Source organism: Macrobrachium rosenbergii, chromosome 23 (assembly GCF_040412425.1).
Source record: "Macrobrachium rosenbergii isolate ZJJX-2024 chromosome 23, ASM4041242v1, whole genome shotgun sequence".
NCBI lineage: Eukaryota > Metazoa > Arthropoda > Malacostraca > Decapoda > Palaemonidae > Macrobrachium > Macrobrachium rosenbergii.
This window is the reverse complement of record NC_089763.1, coordinates 18532664-18557123: the sequence shown is the minus strand read 5'-3', so window position 1 is coordinate 18557123 and position 24460 is coordinate 18532664. Positions and strand designations below refer to the sequence as shown.

The window sequence follows — 24460 nt, the reverse complement described above, 5'->3', positions numbered from 1 at the left end:
ACGCCACTCGCTTTTTTCCTGCGTATTAAACTCGGGAGCATCAGATTATCACTCTTTCGTTACAGACTCCCAGCTGTTCTCGTATTAACGTAATTCCAAAGTCTAACGAATACTGTATTGTATAGACCACGATACACTCGGCCTCTTGGCCAATTATCCCTCATCCGTAATGCACCTTGAATTATCTATACGACTTCGCCTAATCACGAGTTTAGAAATGGGAGTCAGACGCCCAACTAAAGTAGGTCACCCGAGTTGTATTAATGTTATTCATTAAGAATGTCCACAAATAGAACCTGAAATGCTTGTTCTGGTCTCCAATTCTCACCAGATCATAGCGTTCTCATCTCTGACCTCTTTTTCCTTGTTATTGTCTCCTGAATATTCTGGTGATCATTTTTCAAATGAAAAAGTTACCTCTGTAAAAGCGCACCAGTGAATGACAGTTCAAAAATATGCCAGTGATATCAGATTCCCTTACCTTAGCTACAGTATTCCCGAATTAATTCTGTAGAAGGCCTGTTCTTCCGAGGACTCCAGTTCAGGTACTGTTGATTTGCTTGTCTCTTCGTAACGTACAATGGTATTTGTAACGACGAAATTCCCTCTTTTGAAGGAGCCACAGCTCAACACAGGGCCAGCCCCTTCGCTAACCATGAGTTTACAGAACAATCTGTGTGGTTATTCTTCGTGCAAACAGGATTGGCGTACTAAGCGCTTCTGTTTATTGAGAAAATGACGCTAAGACAAATATTTATCGTCTTTTTAACCACCCGCAGTACAATTTTTATTCGTTTTTTCGTTTTTATTTCGCTGGAATTTCATTTCTTATTAAGGTTTTGCATCGCTTTTGCAAGAAATTTTTCCCCTTTCTTGTTATTCCTTTATACAGTTGGAATTTTTGTTCTATTTTGTTTCTCAGCGGTTGCCTTCTGTAATTTTTTTATTTACCTTCTTTTCGGTGATCTTTATTAGGACCTCCTTTGCATGATTTGCCTTAATTGTCGTTCAAGTGACGAGTTTTTTCATTCTCGAGAACTTGTCCATGTACAGTACCTCTGTCGGCCTTCACAGAGAACCATGTACCTGGTAGCTTGTCGACTTTCATGGATTACAGCCCAGGTAGAGAGGGACTTGGGGCTAGCAACCTCATCCCAGATGACTTGTCAAATGTTGGGTCTGGACTCATTCCATCCCTGGCGCTTCATTCGAAATGGATTCGGTCACTTGTAATGTTTTAAAGCGATGATAGCCAGGCAATTAATGAGATAGAGGAAAAAAGCGAAAAAAAATACAAGACTTTTTTTCCTTTCTCAAAGTGTTTCGGGCCCAGTGTCAGTCTGTGATGATAAAAACATAAACGAAAAATGTAGTTACATCGACAACCACGTCGTTCAGGGACTGAGGAACATCATGACAAAAAATACATATGCGACCAAAAAATAGCCACTATTGTATGTTCCTTTTCCGAGTTCTGAATTCCAGTTTACGTGTGCGAGAATAAAAAAGGAAAAAAGAAAGATTCCGCCAGTATCCAGTACCTGAATGCAAAACCGAGGAAGGATAAAGAAAACAAGACTACAGTAATTTGAATCGAGTCTGATTCCTTTTCCATTTTGAAACGCGATCAAGCAAGAATCATTTGCATGCAAATCGAGCGTCGAGAGAGCGAGCCCTTCTTCTGTAAAAGGCAAACAAAGAAAAGAAGGGAGCTGTTGGGAGCTTCTAATGAACACCCAAGAAGCTTAAAAATCACGGCTGAAAGGGCGAGCGAAAAATGTCGGCCCACTTGTGTTGACAGGTAACACGGGAAAAAGTTTCAGTGTAAATGTCAGCTTTGTCTCTTGTCCGTTTTATCTCGGAAGGTAATTAAGAGAGAGAGAGAGAGAGAGAGAGAGAGAGAGAGAGAGAGAGAGAGAGAGAGAGAGAGAGAGAGAGAGAGAGAGAGAGAGAGAGAAACCCTTAGTCCCTTACATACTTCCTCACCTATTGAAATACACTACACGCAAATTGTGTAGTGTAATGTTTCGGCGATGTGCGCAGTCTGAGATGGAGAGAGAAATTTCTGATCTGTTTAAATATGCGCACATCTTATGTTCATTCCTATAGTCCAATAATGTGAGGTAAGGGAGAATACTCTAGTAAGATTGAATGACTGATTTATAGATTTTATGCATACATGTCAAGCACTGGGGCAACTAAGGCCATTCAGCGCTGAAACGGAAAGTGATAGTAAAAGTTTCAAAGGTGTAACAGGAGGAAAACCTCGCAGTTGCACTATGAATCAATTGTTGCGAGAGGTGGACAGGACGACGGAAGAAAATATGAACGGAGGTACAGCAAAAGGAATGAAAGCAGTTGCAGCTAGGGGCCGAAGGGACGCTGCAAAGACCCTTAAATAATGCCTACAGTGCATCGCATGAGGTGCACTGAGAATAACTCTTAGTTTTATAATTCGTTGAGATATTCCCGCACCCACTATACATACACACAAAAAAAAACAATAAACACGATACACAGCATCACCTGCTTGGCTTCTTTCGAGATGTGCTGTAGAACTTCAAGCCTTCCTTGCTATGGGGCACCCGCCTCGTATATTTTACGTTATACCTCCCATTATATCTATTTTCATCCTTTTGGCTCATTAGCCATGCATATGGTCTATTTATCTATCTATCTATCTATTATATATATATATATATATATATATATATATATATATATATATATATATATATATATATATGTATATATACACATATAATTATATTATGTGTATATATGTATACATTATAAACATGTATTATACATTATATATATATATATATATACTGTATATACACAGCAAACCCCCAATATTCACGTTCTCATGCTTCACGGACTCACGTATTCAGGGATTTCTCTTTGGAACATATCTACCTAGTATTTGTGGAAAATTCGCCCATTGGCGGTGTTTTTCACTGAGAAATATTCACTAAATACTGTATTTTCATCTCATTTTCATGACTAAATGCACTTTTTTTATAAAACTATTAAAATACTGAGGTAATGCTCGAGTTACGATATCTCACCTTACGATAATTCGAGTTTGCAATGGGGTAAGCAATTAGTACCGATACAACAATATTATTTATATAAAATATATTAAAATTTCACGTGGGTGCAGGCAGCAGCATAATCTGGCAGTGAGAGACCAAATTACAAGAGAAAACTTTTCCTTCATCACTTTATCCCATCTTCTAGTTAAAAAAGTAAAAGAGAATGATAAAAGTATTGTTAGTAACGTTATACTCTTGCGTAAATGCGTACAGCCATAAACAACCGACCAATAAACTGTTGTTTTGCTTATAACCAAATCGGATAACAACAGCCGTGTACCTGTATTTCAACCATCATATAGTAATAAACAATTACCATAGGTTATGGCACAAATGACGTTAAGTAGAATAGGACTGATATATTTTTACATTATACCCTTATTCGGTATGGATAAAAGATCGTCAAGGAAATATACTGCTAAATTTAAGCCGCTAGTTGTAGCTGAACCTGAGAAAACAATGCTCAAGCTGCTAATTACTATATTCTAAATTATCGTGCATCTGCAACATAGATGAAACTCAATCAAAATTAAAATGGGAAAGGTATTTAATCAAAACTACTGGGCATGAAAGAACCCATTACTGTTATTTTTACGCCTGTAAACAATAAATACATAAAGCTCGTATTATGATGAAATATAGCGAAAATAGCGAACGGAATCTTGAATTTTTTTTACACAAAACAAACGCCCCCAAATGGCCATCGTCAATCGTCATCTATTAACAAAAATAATAGATGAATTAATTTCACAATGAGACTTATTTTAGTTATATTTCGACTTAAAAACGCTTCGTATAACAAAAAATAACCTTGCCCTTATAAATAAAGTATCTAGACTCTAGAGATTCATTTACGCTAACTAGAAGCAAGAAAAGCGGTCTGAACTAAGTTAAATACGGCGAAATCTTCTTCTTCTTCGCCTTTAACAATAACACCGCATAAACATTTCCAAACCAAAACACTGATCGCAATATAAGAATATATACAATATTATTGGATACAGTGAATTAAGGCATAACATTTTAAAAGATCCATGGAAAAGATGCATATTCATTATGTTGACGTTTGTATAATACGGTATGAGAATATAGAAAACAGTATAATGTAGGCTACGCTACTGTGTATGTATGCAATATACATAGTGTAGGCTAAGCTAATTTTTGTTTGTTATTCAATTTCTTTGTATTGAATTATCATAAGTCACTTTGCATGAACCTCCAGAATTAGCTGATAATAATTATACTTTTAACGTGCTTTTTTATGTAAAGAGCTTTGAAGGACTTTTTATTTTATAGTGTAGGCTAGGCTACCCTATATGAATACAGTACATGGTACCGAATACCCTAGTGTAGGCTAGGCTATGTTCAAGATATGTTTTGGGTTTTCTTATGTTTTTTCCAACAAACGATGGTTTTTTTTTGGAGCCTAACCCCATCCAAGTAGGATAATACCTGTATATGCATTTTTAGTTTGTTTTGTGCGTGTTTGAACTATCAAAATAGTCATGGAAGGGTTCTAAGTGTTTTTGAATAAGGGTTTCTAAGTATTATATTATATATATATATATATATGGTTAAGCTATTCTATGAGGGGGATATATATATATATATATATATATATATATATATATATATATATATATATATATATATAGTATATATATATATATATATATATATATATATATATATATATATATATATATATATATATATATTATATATATATATATATATATATATATATATGTGTGTGTGTGTATATATAATATATTATATATATATATATATACTGTATATGTATAATATATACATTTATATATATATATATATATATATATATGTGTGTGTGTGTAGAGAGAGAGAGAATTTAAGCCAAGCGCTGGGAACTATGAGGTCATTCAGCGCTGAATGGGAAATTGACAGTAAGAAGCTTTGAAAGGTGTAACAGGAGGAAAACTCGTGAAGTGCACTGATGACACTACTATATTTACTGGCGCTTGGCAAACATTCGTAAGCCTTTAATGCAACTGCACATTAAACGTTGTGGCACAAGAAATGGGAAATAAACCATATAAGCTGACTTTTGTTTACTATATACAGTGGCGTAACTAAGGGGAGCATGGGGGGGCGGCCCACCCGGAAGGCACTATCCAGGGGGAGGGGACTCTGGCATCTTTTGAGCAAGTCAGGTCTGGCGTAATTCTAGATTTTCTGGCATGTTTCGTCTGATCAGAACACTGAACAACGATTTATCGACTCTGCTGTTAAGGCTTAACGTGCATTCAACCGTCACCTCTTTGGTACTTTTTAGCATTTGGAATGGGGTGACACTTGCAGAGTACGACCTTGGCGCCACTAGCCCTAGTTACGCCACTGACTAATATAGTGTCCTACTTTGGAGCTCTTTAATCATATTTGCTTTTTCTGTCCCTCCCCTTCTTTGCAATGCTCTTACTGTCTTCGCAAAGAAACAGAATATTAATGTCTTCCATTCCCCTAACTCTTGAATATAAAGCACTTTTTACTTGTAAATACTTGCCTTACCTTTAGCTGTTCCAGCTTATGGTGGTACTCATGGACTGCTGGACCACCGGACCTAACCATTTTAAGAAGTCCACATGCTAACAAAACCCATTTTGATCTAATATCATATTTATTTCATATCAGAAACCGAAATGTTTCAATTTTATGCCCGAAATCCTTTCAAGGCTCCAGGAGACTACATTGAGTAGCTGCCAATGTCATTATGATGATGTTCAAGTCAAGTTCCTCGTTGGACGAGTCGGTAGAGTTGTCGGCTAGCACTCTGCTAGTCCCGAGTTCGAGTCTCCGGCCAGCCGATGAAGAATTAGAGGAATTTATTTCTGGTGACAGAAATTCATTTCTCGCTATAATGTGGTTTGGATTCCACAATAAGCTGTAGGTGCTGTTGCTAGGTAACCAATTGGTTCTTAGCCACGTAAAATCAAGTCTAATCCTTCGGGCCAGCCCTAGGAGAGCTGTTAATCAGCTCAGTGGTCTGGTTAAAACTAAGGTATACTTATGTTTCTGGAATTGCAAGTGGCATTGTGTCAGCTCCTCTTATAAACAAAAAGATTTTAATGCGTAGAGGCATCAGGGCTGTTTTAGTATTCAAGACCAGGTATATTTAAAAACATTAAAAAAAGATATATATTAACTTTATTATTTTGAAGATGTAAATTATTGTTGATGGAATATTTTCACCTTTTGAAAATAAGTAATTAAGGCTAGCCTATGTGAGGACAGTGTTTATTTCGTTTGCTAAACCAGGAATCATATACTTAACATTGGTCTTCAATCTAAAATACGTTTATTTTCTTTTTTAACAAAATTGCAGTTATGTCTTTTTTCCCCAATTTATAATTCAGATAGCTGTAGTGGTTTAATTTTTCTTGATCTTGCACTTTTTCATAAGCTTTATTTCGTTCACATGTCATTATCCTCATCGATCACCTTCAGAATTCTAAATGAAGGTCATTGTTCTTAAAAACTATGATTTGTGACAGTAAATAACAAATAATTCAAGGCGCAAACTAATGCTCAGGTAGCACAGGCAAATTTACATCTCGCAAATTATTTAATGAGTCTTTCACTTAACAGCCACACTGCAATCAATCTGCTCAGTAACCCTTGTAAACACAGTGTTTTCCCCATTCTCTTAGCATACTACTGTTACACTTTGCAACACGTACCTAACTGTAATACTGTATATTAATTCCATAAGTCCACACGCATCAGACTCTTGAAGGAAAAATTCCCTGAAATGGTTGTTAGCCTGACAACAGTTTCACAGTTTAGCAGCTAACCCAGAAAAAAAAAACACTGGGCTAACGGTAAACATTCTGGTTTTATTCTGTAATTAAACAAAACTTCCGTTGGGCAAGAATCATCCACCTCAGACATGTAAACCACAAAAACTACAGTCCATTACCAAACTGATTTAGGTAAAGCTTTAACACACACCTTGCATTTTATTTTCAGCTCATAAAAATGTCAAGTAAGACATCTGGTACATAAACAACACAAGCGAAAAACACTTTATTCACATGGGATATGCAATTGTACATATGCTGTTATAAAAGTACCCATATCATAAAGAGAAAAATTCATGATTGGGGGCAAAATCACAAAAGATGACCTTGACATCCTAAGGAGCCTGTAAGTCCTTTCACCATTCGCTTGAATGACTTTGCAACCGACAGTGCATACTGTATAAAATAGTGAAAAAACACCAGTCTAGTAATCATCTGTACAATTTGTATGGCTGCAATACAACCCTTCAATGGTCAGCTTCAAGCTTTAAAAAACTTAACCTGTATACAGTAAGAAAAATATATTCACACCATGAAACCAAGGATAGACTGATGCTTAATGAATGATGCCTAGGCATGACTAAACGAGATAGTTGGACAGGAGGTAATTCCAAACTATGGTCAAACTTTTAAACCCAACTTTGCACTTCACATGCAAACTGAAAAGCTTTACATGGGTTAACATTGCATTCTGCAATTAGTGATGTGTGCATATTCAAGAAGTGTATTATCATACTACAGTAGTAGAGTTTTGACAGTGATAACTTGCATGCACCTTAACGTGGTTTCTATGGCATTGCTCATCCAGGCGCTCGCATTTCCAGGTACAGAAATAAATATATATTATTGGTAACATAACAGTTAGCAACTAGTAATAACAACACCAACCAGAAGTTCTTTAGACAAGAAAGGTAATGCCAATGGATGAAACAAAGTGTCTTCAAATATCCACATAATTTCTGTCCATGCAGCAAAGAAATTATAATATATAACAATACAGAATACCTGTGGGCTTAAATTCTAGTCTTCGGAGTTTCAAGGCACAAAACAAAAGGATCAAAATCAAGAAAGTACCTGTTGAGGCTTTGCATTGCTTATTGGACACTGAACTGTCAATGGAACTTCCTTCTTTTAAAAAAATCCTCAAAACCAAATTCTTAAATTATTAAATATTTAAGTACCACATGTATACTCTGCATTAAACTATCAAACCCCAAAAGTTACTGAAAACTGATAAGCAAAAAAACAAAAATATCTCATTATATCACAATGTGCGCATCGAGGCCAAGTAACCTTCTGCTGGTCCAAAGAGAAGCAATCAAAACAAGGCAGACTGAAAACAGAAATCAATGAGACAATAAGAGAAAAAGAGAAAGACCAAATCATCCTTGAACATCAATCACTTGCGGAGTGAAAAATTTTCTTGCAAAATGGCTGGCAAATGGTAAGGAGGTTAGCAAACCGAGTTTCCTCTAGTGAAGAGTATGGCCTTGACCTCGGAATATTCCTCCGCCTCCACCTCCTCCTCCACCCCTGCCACCACCACCTGCACCACCACCTGCACGTGGAGTAGGGGCACTGCCAAACCCTGCAGTACCGCCACGCTGGTTCGGGAAGTAATGGTACCTGTTGAAAAGGAACCATATTGCATTTATTCACTTACTTATTAGGTGATCTATACAACTAGCCTTAAAGTTAAGCAAAAGTTCCTGAAATTATCATAATCAAAACTTTAGACATCCAATTAATTAAATCCCTGCGAATTCATGACAGCATACCAAAAACATGTGTACACTTTTTAAAATTTATGTTTTTACTACCAATTTGTGAAAACTTGTCATGATCATCCTAGACATGTGTGAAGGTGTGTAAAATCAATTTTCCTTAGCATACGAAGCAATGCATAAATATTTAACAATAACATACAAATGTATCTACCACTAATTTGGGTGCAGTGGCATATAAGAAGCAATTCAGTTTTAGGGCATATCCTGGAAAATTTCAAAATTACCCTCCAATTTTTTTCTGACTATTACAGTACTCCCCACTACAGAGTATTCTGAAACTTCTTGCATAATGCATTGAAATAAGAGAATAAAGACAACACAGTAAAACCTCTATATTTCAGCACATCTGGGGACCACCACCTCGAAAATTACAAATTATTTTTAAGTACAGTAATTTGCATACTATGTAGGTGTACAAACACTATATCTTTCACATATTGGAGTAAACTATAACACATGCTCTGGACCAGCAGTGATCTGGATAACGAACGGTAATGTGGAAAGAGGGGGAGAACCATGTTCTCGGACCACACCAACCACTGCTTCTTTAGTCGCATAAGACACAGCAATGCAATATCAAGGCACATAGTGGGGTGGCTGAGGTGAGAAAAACCTACCTGAAAGGCTATGGTTTGCACCTATGAAAATGCACATTATTTTAAAAATTTGTCATGTGTTCCTACAGGTATACATAACACCTTTCATATATGGAGACTTACTCCTTAGGTGGTAGGTAGGTCCAGCAGTCAAAGATGAGGACCCATGGGCCCTGTCGCCACCAAGGAAAGCCAATTCAGGAAAATCGTCTTGATCGGCAGTTTTCATATACTAATGTGAGCTAATGAGTTCAAAGAAAACTCTACCGTGCCCACCCCCTCCCCTTGTTACAGAGAGAGACATGAGGGCAATGCATACAAACCGACAAGACTGGCACTCGTAATATACTTATCCTGAAGTCATTCAGGTCCAGCTTACACCTAAGTCCACTGCTCATGCCTTGTCTGGGACTAATTGCTGAGCAGCTACCATAAGACCCAAGGAGAACATGTCCTGGGACTTCTGAGTGACATCCCTCGGGTAGCAAGAGGTGGTTGTGTGACTCCACACACTGGCTCCGATTACCTGTTGGACCAAGAGGTTCTTCCAAAAGGCAAAGGAAAGCCTGACGCCCTTAACCTCATGAGCTCTAGGATGGGAGTCCAGAAAGGTCCAGCACCTCCAGAACATAACTCTAACCCCACGTGATGACCTCATGAGGCCAAAAGGAAATGGTATTCTCTGAAACTTCCTAATTAAGATGGCCAATGGTTAAAAAAAGATGCATACACCCCAGCCTGAAGGTTTTCATTCTCTTCAAGGAGTACCAAAGAGCTTGGGTTTCATGCCTGCCAAACACATCTTTAAAGCAATGGGTGGTATGGTATATGAAATGTATCCTTACACTGCAAAGGACATCATAGATAACAGAAATTTTGCAATGATACAAACAGTTGCCTGACTAGAATAAAACATCTCTCTCCCGCTCCCACACCCCCTACATTAATGATCCAATTATTTTACGCCTAATAAAGATATTTTACAACAATACTGTTATTTCTGTCTTGTTGTATTACAAAATTTTTCTTCAACCCTACAAAAGATATTGGGTTACTTGAAATTTTAAAAATTCTGATCAAACGTGTGTCACTAACAGTGGAATGTTAAGAGTATTAAAAGTGTTTACCAAATTTACCAGCACTAATAATGACTAAGTAAAATTTTCCAACATTACCAACCATCATAAAAATAAAGTAAAATATAAAGTATTGTTTGCATATTTCAAGGCAGATAAATAAGGCTGCTAGCTATTTGTGGGCACCAAGGGAGCAATCAGGGGAGGGCAGAGGAAGTTTGTGAAGACAATCACATAAAGTAAAATATATGTTAGAGAAGTAGACAATAAAACTAACAAATGTTGTTAGAGATTACACTGAAGGGCACTATGGGAGTAGCAGGAAAATAGCTAGAGTAATACAACATTCTGTAAAAACACATTTCTCTGTAGGCAATAGGTAGCATTACGTTCCAAGTTACTCAATAAAATATTTTGTTACATGTTTATTATATCAACAAGTTACTCAATAAAATATTTTGTTACATGTTTATTATATCAACAGAGTACAATTTGGTGTATAAGTAATCACTAGGTTACCATATTTTGTGTTTACGTCTGAGTAGAATTCGTTATCCCATTTTCAGCCTAATAAGTATGGATGAAAGACTAGGTAATAGTTACTGGTAACTGTCATGTACTGTAATCAGTAATAACTCTACAGTAAACTAGGAACCAGTTTTATGGGGGTGTTCAAAGTTTGTACCAGTTTTGTAAGGGAGGTGTTCAGAGTTCAGTTTGTTATCATCGCCAATACCCAGTGTTCAGAGTTCAGTTTGTCATCATTGCCAATACCCAGTGTTCAGAGTTCAGTTTGTTATCATCGCCAATACCCAGTGTTCAGAGTTCAGTTTGTCATCATTGCTAATTTAGTATTTCAGAGTTCAGTTGTCATCGCCATACCCAGTGTTCAGAGTTCAGTTTGTTATCATCGCCAATACCCAGTGTTTAGAGTTCAGTTTGTTATCATCGCCAATACCCATTCTACTTAGTAAGCTAAACATGACTGACTTCTTCCATACACAATAAATAAGGATTTTTCCTCACTTCTTGGGGGAAAAAAAAGGCCATATATGACAGAAAAGGGGCAACTAAAACATTTGTAAATATTCATAAAAAAACTACTGTCTACGTATGACCTAATACTAGGTATTTACTTTTTGCCTCTAGTATTTCATGTAAAACGATATTTTTAGCAAGTTAGGCACACCCCATGAAAAGTAATTCCAGGAGCCATTTTTAGTTTCAACAAAAATTCTTTCAACTTAGTTCACTAAACATTTAGAATGGAAGGCGTCTGAAGCATCAAAGGGGGACTAGGCATATGCAGCAGAGGCATTTGGATTATGCTTGGTAACAAGGTGGTGTAAACATGGTTCATTGCATAAAAAAAAAGGCTACAATGGGTTTAGTACAAAAAATATTGTGTTATAAAAAATATTCCATTTGGTCTCTTCTCATTTTGCTGTGTAAATTTTTCATCATTGTCTTGCTCCATTTTCAATTCTTATTTAAACAGAAATAATTCAGACGAGCCTTGCAAGTCTAGTAAAGTTACACTGATGCCTCAATAAACCAATTCATAAGACTAACAACAATAATTCTGGTAGGGTTAAGAAGAATAGCATGAAAAACCACACTTGTTTCATTTTACATAACCGCAAAATTGTCACTAAAAACATTTACAATCAAATATACTGTTTAAGGTATACAGTACTGTCTGTTCCTGAGGGTTTACACGAAAAAAATTTTTTTTTTGTTGGTCAGTAACAGCTGAAGAGCACTTTGCACTGAGAAACTCCATTTGTGAAAGCATAGGTTTGTATCACGTGGGAACAAATATCAGTTTAAATTACCACATACTCAGATGATGTACATGTAAAATTTTAAAAATATATGAAACAATGATGTCATAATTACATCATTGCACAAAGCAACTAACACAGGACAAAACTCACAATATTTGTGGCGTGTGAAGTAATCTTGCACCACCAAAGTCCTGAGGATACTTGAAGTTCAAGAAGAAGTAAAGATGCCCAACCAGGATGCCAATCAAATCATTTATACTGAAACAGATAACATAAACCAATTAATACAAACAATACGCCAACACCTTGTCAAAGACACTGTCTTGGCACTTTTCAGTTTCCCCAGCTTGATCTTGCTAAATATATATTTCATTTTCCTCTCCCTCAATGTGTGAGACATGCCGTTGGCCTTGCCAGTACAAAACTTTTTTCAATGTTATCTACTCTCTATATCTTCAATTTATCAACTACACCCTGGAATTTTTTGCTCGGCACCTTTAACCCTTGGTACAGGGAGTTTCAGTAAAGCTTCTCCCTCATGGTTTCTCTTTTCAAAACCACCACCTCTCATGACATACTAACACATGGCTTTTCCAATGCATTGGTGACTGTGGCATATCCATCAATGCATCTGATTACCTGATGCAAATTGCTTCTTTTTCTTTTAGTTTTCCAGTTTTCATGCCTAAACTAAGATTATATGGAATACCTTCTTTCCTGGAATCTTTTGACACTACCTAAACTTATTTCCCCCTTCTACTTTATGTTCTGCAAAATCATTCTCAGACCAGTATACCAACTCTATTTTCCATTGTCTTGCTTACATTGTGCCAAAGATAGGCATATCTTCCTCCATATACCAGTTCTGTTCTATCTCCTTTATCATTAACCTCCTGTAGAGAAATTTTTTTTTTTTTTTTCTCTTAACCAATATCTGTACCTCCTTCCTGCCCTTCTAAGCCATCTTTTCAACAATAACCATGAACCCTTCCACTGGACTTCAGTGTACACTTCATTTTCCCAAGGTTTTGCTTACATATTTACAGGGTAATACATAATGGTGGCCATTTAATTTCCTAATCTATTTATATACAGCATCTCTCTTATGAGTTTTGAATACCATTACTGACAAACTCAGCTCTCCCCATTGGTCCTGTGTTGGGACCAGTTGCTGATGAGTACTTAACTCACTTTTAATTTCTAGCCTCACAAGCTTGTTTCTATTAGCATCTCTGTGAGCCAGTTGATGATGTAAAGCATGTATATTATAGCTATATTGTAATCAAGTCACTGTTAAACATATAGTTTAAAATCCCTCAAAACCCCACTTCCAAAAGAAATTGAATTTGTAAAATAAGTAAAACTGTTTGCAAATAATTGTCATTCAGGTGGAAATAACAACAGCACTGTCATTTTCCAAAGCCAGTAATTTTCGTGATTCTTTAATTATTCTTTTATAACCCCTATATACATATATATATCCAGAAAAGTCTCCATATTCTTTCAACAACGCATCAGTAAATTCTTAAATGAGATTGTTGTTTTGAATTTAAAAAACTGTTCTCCTATTCTTTCCCATACATTTAAAATACTAAATACTTCAGTTGAAAATCTAAGAATATATCATGAAAGTATGACACAATACTTAACATACAAAACTAAGCCGTTCCTAAAACATTCTACAAAGGACTTTCAGACTATATTTCAATAAACGATCTTTTTCATAGAATAAATGTTACATGAATGCTTCAACGAAACAAAAAAAAAAACTCACCCTCCAGTAGTGATGAAGTTGAAAAGTAATAGTACCCAGGGAAGGTACATGGCCTTGAACTGTGTACCAAACCAGAAGGAGACTATTGTATCCTTGTTGACCTGGCACCACACATACAACACAGACATAATCATGAAGTCCATAAGGAACATTGAATTAATAAGGAGGCCTACAATAACGAAGCATATCCAGTTGAAAAGTAGCATGAACAAATAATCTGCTGGATAGCCAGCAAACAGACCTGCAATAAAACACCACAGTTAGATGGATAACAAATAATATGAACTACTCAGTAGAAAAAGCACACAATGACTCGATTTGCCAAGTTCCATATATTGGAAGTACAATAAACTCCACACTAAGAAGACTACTTTAACCATATGGCCAGCTTAACATTTTGTGGTTGCAAGGTTCCATACGTACAACCCTCTTATTTTACTCATGCCCCTCACTAACTATGAAACAGTTAGCTGACGGATGGAGTTATTCTTGGGAGAAGAAAAAGAATTACTGTAGGTCTTCTACCAGTTGAAGATTCCACAGCTAGGATGAGTTTTAGCAAGGAACTTTTCCAAATTGGTGAGAAGTAGGATGTCTAAGACTTACGAAACATTTTTGAATTGACTGAGTATCTGTCATAGCTGTGACAAGTTACCTTGATTGTCGATTCAACTGGCATACAGTGGGTGGTGACCAAATACAGCAGAAAATGTTGTCTGTGCCAAAACTTGACAGTCATGGCCTTGACCTGCTCCCATACTTTACAGTATTTTTAAGAACAATCTCCTCTGCATATTTATTTTGTATTTGTTATTATGAATTACACACAGTACAGTATAATCAGTTTTGCTTTATATACTTTATTAATTGCATCGTAATACATTAACTGTTAATATACTGGATATAGTAAACTCAACTGTGATCATATTTTTCCTAGCTCATTCAAAGTACAAAGATATTTTGTTCTGTGGAGGCTTGCTATTCCAGTTCATTGCCTATTCCTTGTTCCATAAAGATCAGTATTGCAACCATAACAACTGTGCAGAGCAACAAAACTGTAATCTTTGGTTACTGCCTGACTGAGTTAAAAGTATTTGTAAATAACCAACTGATCTGTAAATTATGGTAAAATCTTCCCAAATTGGTAAGGGTCACAAGTGCCATTATTCATATGGTGGATATTTGGAGGGGAAGAGATGTTAACGAAAAATAATGAAAAGTTGCTGTTCAACATTACAAGTGTTTAAATATACAAAGTGCATAATCTGTAAATATAACTATTACAGTGCATATTAATGTATAGTAATGTATATACATTTCCCATTAAAGGTAACATAATTCTCATTTCCATATTTATCATCTATAGCTAATCTTTCCTTACCTGTCTCCAGTCTTAGTGAGTAGTTATACAAGAAATAACAATTTATGAGGAAATGAAACCCGTATGGTGGAACAAGAGGATAGTAAAAAACTGCTGTGATTGGCCTCCAGATCTGAAATAAAAAAAAAAATTCATCACTAACAACCAAGAAACTTCAAGCACTACAGTAACTAGTCTTAAATACAGATAGTAAAGTATAAAAGGCATCAAAAGTATGTTAAGAAATTAGATATTCAAAACATAAACAAAAATTCAAAACATAAACAAAACTATATAACACTAACCTGGAAGTGATGCATAAGAGGCTCATACTGCAAGATCAACCAACGTGGATTTAGCAAACCAAAACGTGCTAAAAGAGAAATGGCAATTGTAGCCCCGAACCATGTTCTGGTTAACGGAGGTATACTTTGGAACCACTGACCGAGGTCCCCCATGATTTTGATTTCAGCCTAAGGATAAGTCACTTTCTGAGGGTAAAATAAAAATTGGTAAAATTCCATTACACTGTTCACAAAGTTTGTATTCAAGCAAAACATCATTTAGTCCTTCCTTAACAAATCTAACAGTGTTTAACAAATTAACACAATTTACATGAAGACTTAATAACAGGCTGATCTGTGATTTACTCGGTGTCACTCTATGCAACACTGCTTATGTATTTTGCATAATTTTTAAATTCTTAATTTGATTACAATATTTCTAACATATTCTGATTCAAGAACCTCGGGTAGGTTAGCTCACGTGGGGATAGATCCAAGGTGGGTGAAGCCCCCATGGGCTGGAAGTATGGGTTGTCTTTGGTTGGGTTGTTATGTTTCTCCCAGTTTTTGGTACAGTAAATTTTTACTTTAATAATACAATCAATCCCATGAGGGTCTTAATTAGTACTGGCCCCACGGGAATGAAATGCTTAAACAAAGAAAAAAGGGTAAATATCTATAAAACTGATAATATTGAATTGATTTTTGAATGATTTTCATATTTAGCATCCTATTACAGAGACCTTGGAAGCACAGAATAAAAATTCCAGTATCATCTGGTAGTATCAACAGTAGAATAATACTGTACCAACATTATTGTCAAACAAAAATGATTATCACATTCATCTGAATGACAAAAAATTGGTAGATCTAAGTAGCAGCTCCTCGGCGGCGATTTCCTTCTAACTTGACTTTTTCTCCAGTTTTGTGGTTGCTAATTATGGATTTACCTTCAGTTTTTGTCGCACAAGTATAATTAACCTGTAATTAACCCCTGAAGTCCATTCAACAAGGGGTTTCCAAACGCGACCTTCACAAGACAAAGCACAGGTACGTCTGTTTGGAACGGTTCATATCCCGTCCGGTAAGTGCAATAACTTGTTAACGTATGGAGACCCCCCCCCTGGGCCAGTACTAAACACGGGGAACGGACATTCCATTTGGCTGACAACAAACAAATGCACCGCCACTATCAGAAGCCCAAAATGTGTAGAAAAAACCAGTTTCCAAGATAAAAACAGGTGCGGAGCTAATACTTAGAATTACCAAAAGACTTGACAATATAACCACCATTTGAAGGCCTACTTGACTACAGGTTAGGTTTAATAACATCAATGGCCAGATTTCTTTACTTATCTGTCCATTCATTCTATAAACAGTACTTGGACTGTTGTAGCTTAGCCTAACCATCAAAAGTACCCAATAGGCCTTGATCTGTAACAGGTTAGGCTCACCTAATATACGACTGTCCTAGCCAGCAGTCCTTCGGTAGGTTAGGCAAGTCCGTCCTAACCTGACCAACATCAACAGGACTTGGGAATATCTCGCCCTGCTCAGACCTAGTTATCTACTAATTTGGTTTTTCCATTAACTTACAAAACGCATCAACATTAATTTGCAAATGAACACATGTTCAACTATGGCCTGGTGTCGTAGCCCAGGTCAACCCAGCAATCCTGACCAAGCCTAAGCAACGCTGGGCCTAATCCACCAGCAGCAATGCCACTACAGCAAAGCAATACGTTAATATTTAAAGGGTTAACTGATCTGCTTGGCACAAATGCTCAATAATAAACCCCATTCTCAAATTAGACTAAACCATTAGGCTAGTAAATGACAGTCGTACCCTAAGCTGACAAATGGCCCAGCTCAACGTTAACAAAGAATAAGCCTAATCATAACATGTTCGCTCAAGCTACCACACGAAATGGTATATATCAATGCAGTAACCAAGAAGAAAAGGTATTTTACAACACCTACTGTAATTACTGGAGGAAAATACCGAAAAGTGCTTTCTCACCTCAACACTTCGTCAGATGTCAACATTTTTGTTATCAGAGACGTGTCTTTAATAAACGCATCTAATGTAATGTTTCACACTTTGAATTCTTGTCATTTTTCGTTTCGAGTTATTCATGTAATGTATGTTTTAATAATACAAATCATTGGGTTTTTTATATTATTATGCAACATATGCTCTGTTGTATTAATATTTTAACTTTTGTTAGATGCTACTGAGAGATTTAGCGCTCGATTTAAAATATAGCGTTGAGCAATATTATGCATTAAAACCTCTGATGGAATATATATATATATATATATATATATAGCATATATATATATATATATATATATATATATATATATACATTATAGATGAATAATATTGCCAAGATCAGGAAGAACATTCATTATTAAACGAGCTTTCCGAGTATAAAACCTCATCATCAGGCTGAAAAAACCTGCAAGGATGAGAATCAGTGAAATACAATAAAAATGAATTGTCATAAATCTTCAGCAAAATACAATCACATAGAATGAACAGTAAATACAAACTAAGGTAAGACAAAAAATAACTGAAGAATTAAAGATGAACACAAACATAAAAATATAAAAAATCAGGTGAAATGTAACAAATATCACAAAAGTAAAATATTAACAATTTCACTGTACCTACTACAAATAATACGATAGCTAGTTGAATACAAGATGAGTTGTTGTTTCAATTCCGGTTTCATCTTTTGATAATAAGACTTGAACAGTTCAGCCATTTGAACAAAAGACAGTACTAGGTTAGGTCATGAAAGGATGGTCCTTTGTTAAATTGTAGCCCTCCTGCAGAAGAAAACGGTTGTTTAAAGAGAAACCTAGTTCCAGAACCAGTTTAGAACCAGGTTTCCCTTCCAAAGCGCTCTTTCTGCCATTAGAACACATGCTGGAAGAGGAAGCCCAGTTCTGTAGAACCAGTTTAGAACTAGGTTTCCTCTTTCCAAAGCACCCTTTTCTGCCATTAGGGAACACAGTTTAGCACAGGACCATCCTTTCACTGACCTGGATTTTCAGGTTATATACTGTCTTTTTGTTCAAATAGACTGGACCTTTTGATTTCAGAGTCGCTGGTTATTAAAAATATGAAACCAGAATTGAACAACTGTCTGGTATTCAACTAGCTATCATATAATTTCATATTAGGTACACAATTGGGTCGTTAGATATTTTACTTTGTGAGTGGTAGTTTGTTTACATTTAACCTTATTTTTATATTCTTATGTTTGTGTTCGTTTTTAATTTTTTTCGTTATTTTGCGTCTCACCCTTTTAGTTTGTATTTACTGTTCGTTTTATATATGTGGTTAGTATTTTTGCTGAAGATTTATTATGACAATTCATTTTATTGTAATTTCACTGATTCTCGGTTTTTCAGCCTGATGATGAGGTTTTATACCTCGAAAGCTCGTTTAATAAGGAATGTTCTTCCTGGTCTTGACAATATTATCCATCATTAAGCTATATGTATAGTATATATATATATATATATATATATATATATATATATATATATATATATATATATATATATATAAAGAGAGAGAGAGAGAGAGAGTTACGTTAAAGAAACTGACCTAGAATACATGCTTTAAACTTCAGAGTAAGCGAATAATAAAGATAAAATAATCCTTGCACATGAGCGGATTAAGCTTTGGGGCATGAAGCTTAACCAAGAGTTAATCTTGGTCTGAAACCCTCTAAGGTTCGAATTATGATAGTTAGCCGATCCAGAATACTTTTGCCTTTGCATCTTAAATTACATTTAAATGGGAAAGTTATATACGCCAGTAAATTTTTTTTTTTAAATTTAGGTGTAACCTGCGATAAGAAATTGACTTTTGAGAAACAAACATAACATTGCTTCTTGTTTCTCAAGAAGCTGGCATCCCGTGGAAATGTTTTCTGTTATATGTAAGTGTTTTAACTCTTTTCTTTCTCCTTGTTGAAAGTACTGTTCTCCTGTGTGGTCTTCGGATGCTGGGGCTTTCATCTCAAACTCTTAGACAGAGTTATGTCATCAGTCAAGATTATTTGCCAACTCTCAATACTGTGTTGTGGCATAGACGCAAAGTGAGTTCACCATGTTGCATGTAATGTAGTACAACGAAAAACATCAAAATAATGTACTCTTCTTTGCTTGAACCAGTTGTTTTGCTCGCAACACCAGGCAGGTTGCTGCTGCAGTATGTTGTTCTCTAGTATCATGTTTAATACTACTCAGTTTGCTAGGAGTTTTATTTCGGCTACAATTAAAATATGGAATGGTTTGCCTAGTGCAGTTATTGTATCTTCTGACGTCCAAGTGTTTAAGCGAGGAGCAAATTCATTCCTCCTCTCTGCTGACGTCTCCTGCATTCGGGTGTAACGGTTTTATTTTCCATTCCCTCATAATTATTTATTTATCACCTTTTCCTATACCTCTCTCTCTCTCTCTCTCTCTCTCTCTCTCTCTCTCTCTCTCTCTCTCTCTCTCTCTCTCTCTCTCTCTCTCTCTCTCTGTGCAGAAGAAAGGACAGTTGCCCGACCATCCAGCTTTGCATTTTATTGTTTCTCATTTAATGGAGGATTCGGAATTTTTTTTCTCTCATAATGCTTCTCATTTAATATAAGGTTAAAATTACATTATTGTCGTGTTATTGAGTTAAATGGAGATCAAGCCCTTCAGCAATATTTAGGGCCACGAGATTCTGGAGAGAAATGGCCACAAGGGTGTGGTCCAGTAGTTCTCACCTTCCCTCTTCCACTTCCTCTCCCTCATTCCCTGAAGATGGAAAAAAAGATAGAAATAATAAAATCTAAAAGTAGGCATACGTGTCGGTGACGAGCTGAAGTTCGTTATTCCTCAATTAAAATGAGAAAAAGTCATCATCATTATCTTCATCGTCTCATCATCACCTCCAACACCGCGTGACGGAAAGGACCTCTGCTCTAAAACTAGCGAAGACATTTTAATTACCTCTAATGTAATCTAGTGTAAAAGAATAAACATTAGTCGAAAAGCGGGTCTACATTTAAAGACCAAGACACACATTACCTGTGTAGTCATTTGCAGGAAAAGAATTTAGATCTGCACAGTAGTCTACGAATTTTCTTTTACCGTAGACTCTTACTGTAGAATATACACTACAGTTGAAGAAATGTAGAGTAAAAGAATTTGAATGGCCTGTATAGCATTAGGCACAGATTTTGGTAGCAAATAGTGAAAAAAGAAAATGAAGTCAAATTAATGATAATTAATTTTGCTGTCGGTCGTAGAAATGTGCTCATCTTTTTATTTTTCTTAAGTTAGGCCTAATATTCAGAGTTGGTTGTCAAGAAATAAACGTGATTTGGGTTGCTTCAGAACATCAGGCATAAGTTCAGCTGCGTTCCGAAAGTGGAGGAAAATAACGATGATCCCCTTGGCGAAGTTTGTTCCTTTACAAATAGAAATATCTTCATTGTAAGCCCGTTATCTTTTTCGGGAAATGCTTCGTTGTTATTTTCAAGAGACATTTTGATTAGAGAGAGAGAGAGAGAGAGAGAGAGAGAGAGAGAGAGAGAGAGCGTGTGTAATGGCAATACCAGTAGTAAAGAAGATATGACAAAAATCCGTATGTATGGTTTCTGGATAAGTTATTCAGCTTTCAGCTAAAACACTGGGCGTGCTTCTTCAGAAACGTCGGATCATCTATTCTTGCCGCGAAAGAAAGAAATAAACGTATTCTCCGATTATCCTTCAAAACGGACTTGAGCATAGCAACAAAACGGGACAAAAAAATATAACCTGGCTCTTGAAACACCCTAAAGAGGGTGTGGTCTGGCCGGTATGCGAGGTGAATTCGAGCGTTCCCTCACGAGTGCCCTGGCGGCGTTCTGTATAAAAGGGACGGCGGGGCCCCTTGGCTTCATTGTGAACGCTCCCATCACAGCATCATGAAGGCTCTCGTAAGTATTCACCAAACTGGAAGCTTTTAAGGAACTTTATTATTATTTATTATTATTATTATTATTATTATTATTATTATTATTATTATTATTATTATTATTATTAAAAGATTGGTGAGTCACAATGCTAGACTCTCCCGATCCTTGTCTGAATAAATTGGGCTTTTTAATGGGGAAAAGTAAAATTAAAGAAGTTGGACAGCTAAGGAACAGGAGACCGGAGGGAAGGGAAACAAAGTAAAAGCCAGAAAGACCTACAGTTGACGGCTTAAAAAGAGACATTACAAAGAACCATTAATACATTCTACAGTATGCCGCCTGTAGGCAGTACCTACCAATGAAGTTTATGGATAAGTACTGGAAATTTTAAACAGCTGGCAGAAAAATGATTAAGTATGCTCTATGTTAGCCCATTTCAGAAAATTGTGTTCAAATGTAATTTTTTCTATGTACTAAAAATTTGTTAACAAATTTACTAGAGAAGGCGTGGAAAATTTCCTCTTTTATGTCTTGTTATTGTTGAAATACCGCTGTATTTCCATGTGATGTTGTCAGTTGTAGGTGTTAAACACAATACAGGAACTCCGGAAACCGTGAGAAACATACAGTAATCGCCTTACAAAATAACCGTTAAAAAGCGCCAAAACTGAACGATTATTTTTCCTCAGATTGTTCTCAGCGTGATTGCTGCAGCTTTGGCTGCTCCTGCTCCGGAAGCAGATGCTGACAAGGTTGTTGTAGCACACCACGCAGCCGTTGCTCCCCTCACCTACGGTGCTGCCCACCTTACCCATGCCGTGGCCCCGGCCATTGCCTCTGTTGGCCATGCCGTTGCCCCAGTTGCTCATGCCGTAGCCCCAGCAGCTGTTCAGTATGCTGCTGCCCCTGTCGCAGCACATGCCATTGCCCCAGCTGCCGTTTCTTATGGTGCTGCCCATGTTGCAGCCCATGCCGTAGCTCCCATTGCCCACGCCGAGCCCCATGTCCATGCTGGCCCCTGCTGCAGCCCATTGCTGTAGCCCACGCCGCAGCCCCAGCAGCTGTCCAGCATGCTGCTGCCCCTGTTGCAGCCCATGCTGTAGCTCCCGTTGCCCACGCCGTAGCCCCAGCAGCTGTCCAGTATGCTGCTGCCCCTGTTGCAGCCCATGCTGTAGCTCCCGTTGCCCACGCCGTAGCCCCAGCAGCTGTCCAGTATGCTGCTGCCCTGTTGCAGCCCATGCTGTAGCTCCCGCTGCTCCACGCTCGTGAGCCCCAGCTGCGCCCTTTCTATGCTGCTGCCCCAGTGGCTGTGACCACCATGTGGCCCACCCAGTGGCTCCCTCCAAAGGAAGTGCAGGTGCCCATCACAACCCACCACGTTGAGTGTGTCCCCCGTCCACCAGAAGGTCCACTACGGCACTCAGGCTTACGTTGCTGGAGCCACCACCACCATCCACAAGCCCTCTGGCAGCCCTGAGCCATCGCCCCTCCATCCACCTCTCTTGGCCAAGACGCACATCAACGCCCCTGAGGTCACTCCAAGACCCAGGAGATCCCAGTGGAGCGCCACACCCCAACTTTGTCGACCCCCTACCATGCCGGCACCATCGTCAGTACACCGTGAACCTGAGATCAAAGGAAGTCAAGGTGCCAACCCCCATGCCCAGCCAGTAGCTGTGCCCCACCCAGTGCCAGTGGCTGCTCCTTATGCCGTACCCCAGCCCGTGGCTGTGCCTCATGAGGTCCACTCCGTTGCCGTCCACCAGCCCGTTGCTTATGCCCATCATGCTGCTGCCATCCCCGCAGTCGCAGTGGTCAAGGCTGATGACTAAGGGCCTTGAGGCCATGGATAAGGCTGAACTGTTTTCGAAGTCGTGCTCAGAGCCAATAACTAAAACCACAGAGCCGTGGTCAAGGCTGGTTAAGTCTTGAAGCGCGGTTTTTGTCCTGCAGATATTCATGCTATTGAAGAGTTCCTCGTGATGTACATTTGTATGATAGAGTCGTCTGTAAATAAAGAAAACTGAAGCTATCTCCCTATTTTTCATGACATTCCTGCAGCATTTTCATACCATCGATCATAGGTAAGTGGTCACATCTAAAGTTGATCAGATCTTTGCATCATGTTGTCTAAAAATAAACGGGTAATAAAAACACTGGCGTGTATCAACTATATGACGGCAACATATAATGCTTACATATATCCATTTTAATAAATCAATGCCAGCTAAAACAAAGTACTGTTGCTTCCCTACAGAAATTGGATAACATTTCTACTTATACATAATCAAAACTGTCTCTCTTCCTCTTTGATAAGAGATTATTTATGATTTTTCATTGTTAAATCAGTCCAGACAATGACGAAAGGGAAAAGGGGAACACTTAGGCATGTCCATGTGCCATCCCGGGCAGCTGGAGCAGAATAGTAGCCTACATGATGGTGTCAGCTAGGCCCCTCTGGGTATCAGAAGAGTTTTAAGACTTGGATGAGAATAAAAGGCGGGAATCTGGAGATAAGTGGAGATATATGTAATATAAAGCACAGAAAATTCCTTACAAGTCATAGATTTTCATAAAGGCCCTTTACGTTGCGCGGTGTTGATGATACTCATGATAATCTAGTCCAGACTTGTTTGTTTTGTTTCTTACTTAATTTTTTTTTTTACTTCTTTTTGTTCTAGTTCTTTTTCCAGGTGACATTAGATGGCTCTCTCAAATGACCATCTTGTCTTCCCCTCTGCCTATTCTTGTCAGCTCTTCATGATTTTTATTGACCCTCAAATTTTAAATTTAGAAGTGGCCAGTGACAACGTAGTTCTCCCATAACTCCACAGCATTGGATATCATTTTCTGTTACCATGAAAAGAGTGAAACCTGCTGATTCTTCACAGTTGTATTTGGGAGTGGA

General features: G+C 37.4%; 1 protein-coding gene and 1 pseudogene across 2 annotated transcripts; one reads left to right on the top strand and one right to left on the bottom strand.

Annotated features, from left to right (window-relative positions):
- Positions 1 to 7147: 7147 nt before the first annotated feature.
- Positions 7148 to 17755, bottom strand: LOC136851329 (derlin-1-like). Of its 2 annotated transcripts, none has more exons than XM_067125359.1 (6): positions 17619 to 17755; positions 15620 to 15805; positions 15336 to 15447; positions 13955 to 14195; positions 12331 to 12438; positions 7148 to 8560 (listed from the first exon to the last, which is right to left on the bottom strand). In XM_067125359.1, the coding sequence occupies exons 2-6, from the start codon at positions 15770 to 15772 to the stop codon at positions 8407 to 8409; spliced, it is 768 nt and encodes a 255-aa protein (XP_066981460.1). In that variant the 5' UTR covers positions 15773 to 15805; positions 17619 to 17755; the 3' UTR covers positions 7148 to 8406. The 2 variants fall into 2 exon arrangements, with proteins under 2 accessions (XP_066981460.1, XP_066981461.1); XM_067125360.1 differs by having other exon boundaries at positions 17579 to 17674.
- Positions 17756 to 21532: 3777 nt separating this feature from the next.
- Positions 21533 to 23578, top strand: LOC136851031 (calphotin-like; annotated as a pseudogene).
- Positions 23579 to 24460: the final 882 nt, after the last annotated feature.

Bases quoted from the DNA above. Each gene is read 5' to 3' on its own strand.
- LOC136851329 (XM_067125359.1), bottom strand. From the start codon at position 15,772: ATGGGGGACCTCGGTCAGTGGTTCCAAAGTATACCTCCGTTAACCAGA. The intron at 15,448-15,619 runs GTTAGTGTTATA...TTTTTATTTCAG, and splicing joins CTCTTATGCATCACTTCCAG to ATCTGGAGGCCAATCACAGC. The intron at 14,196-15,335 runs GTAAGGAAAGAT...GTTTTATTGCAG, and splicing joins CTCACTAAGACTGGAGACAG to GTCTGTTTGCTGGCTATCCA.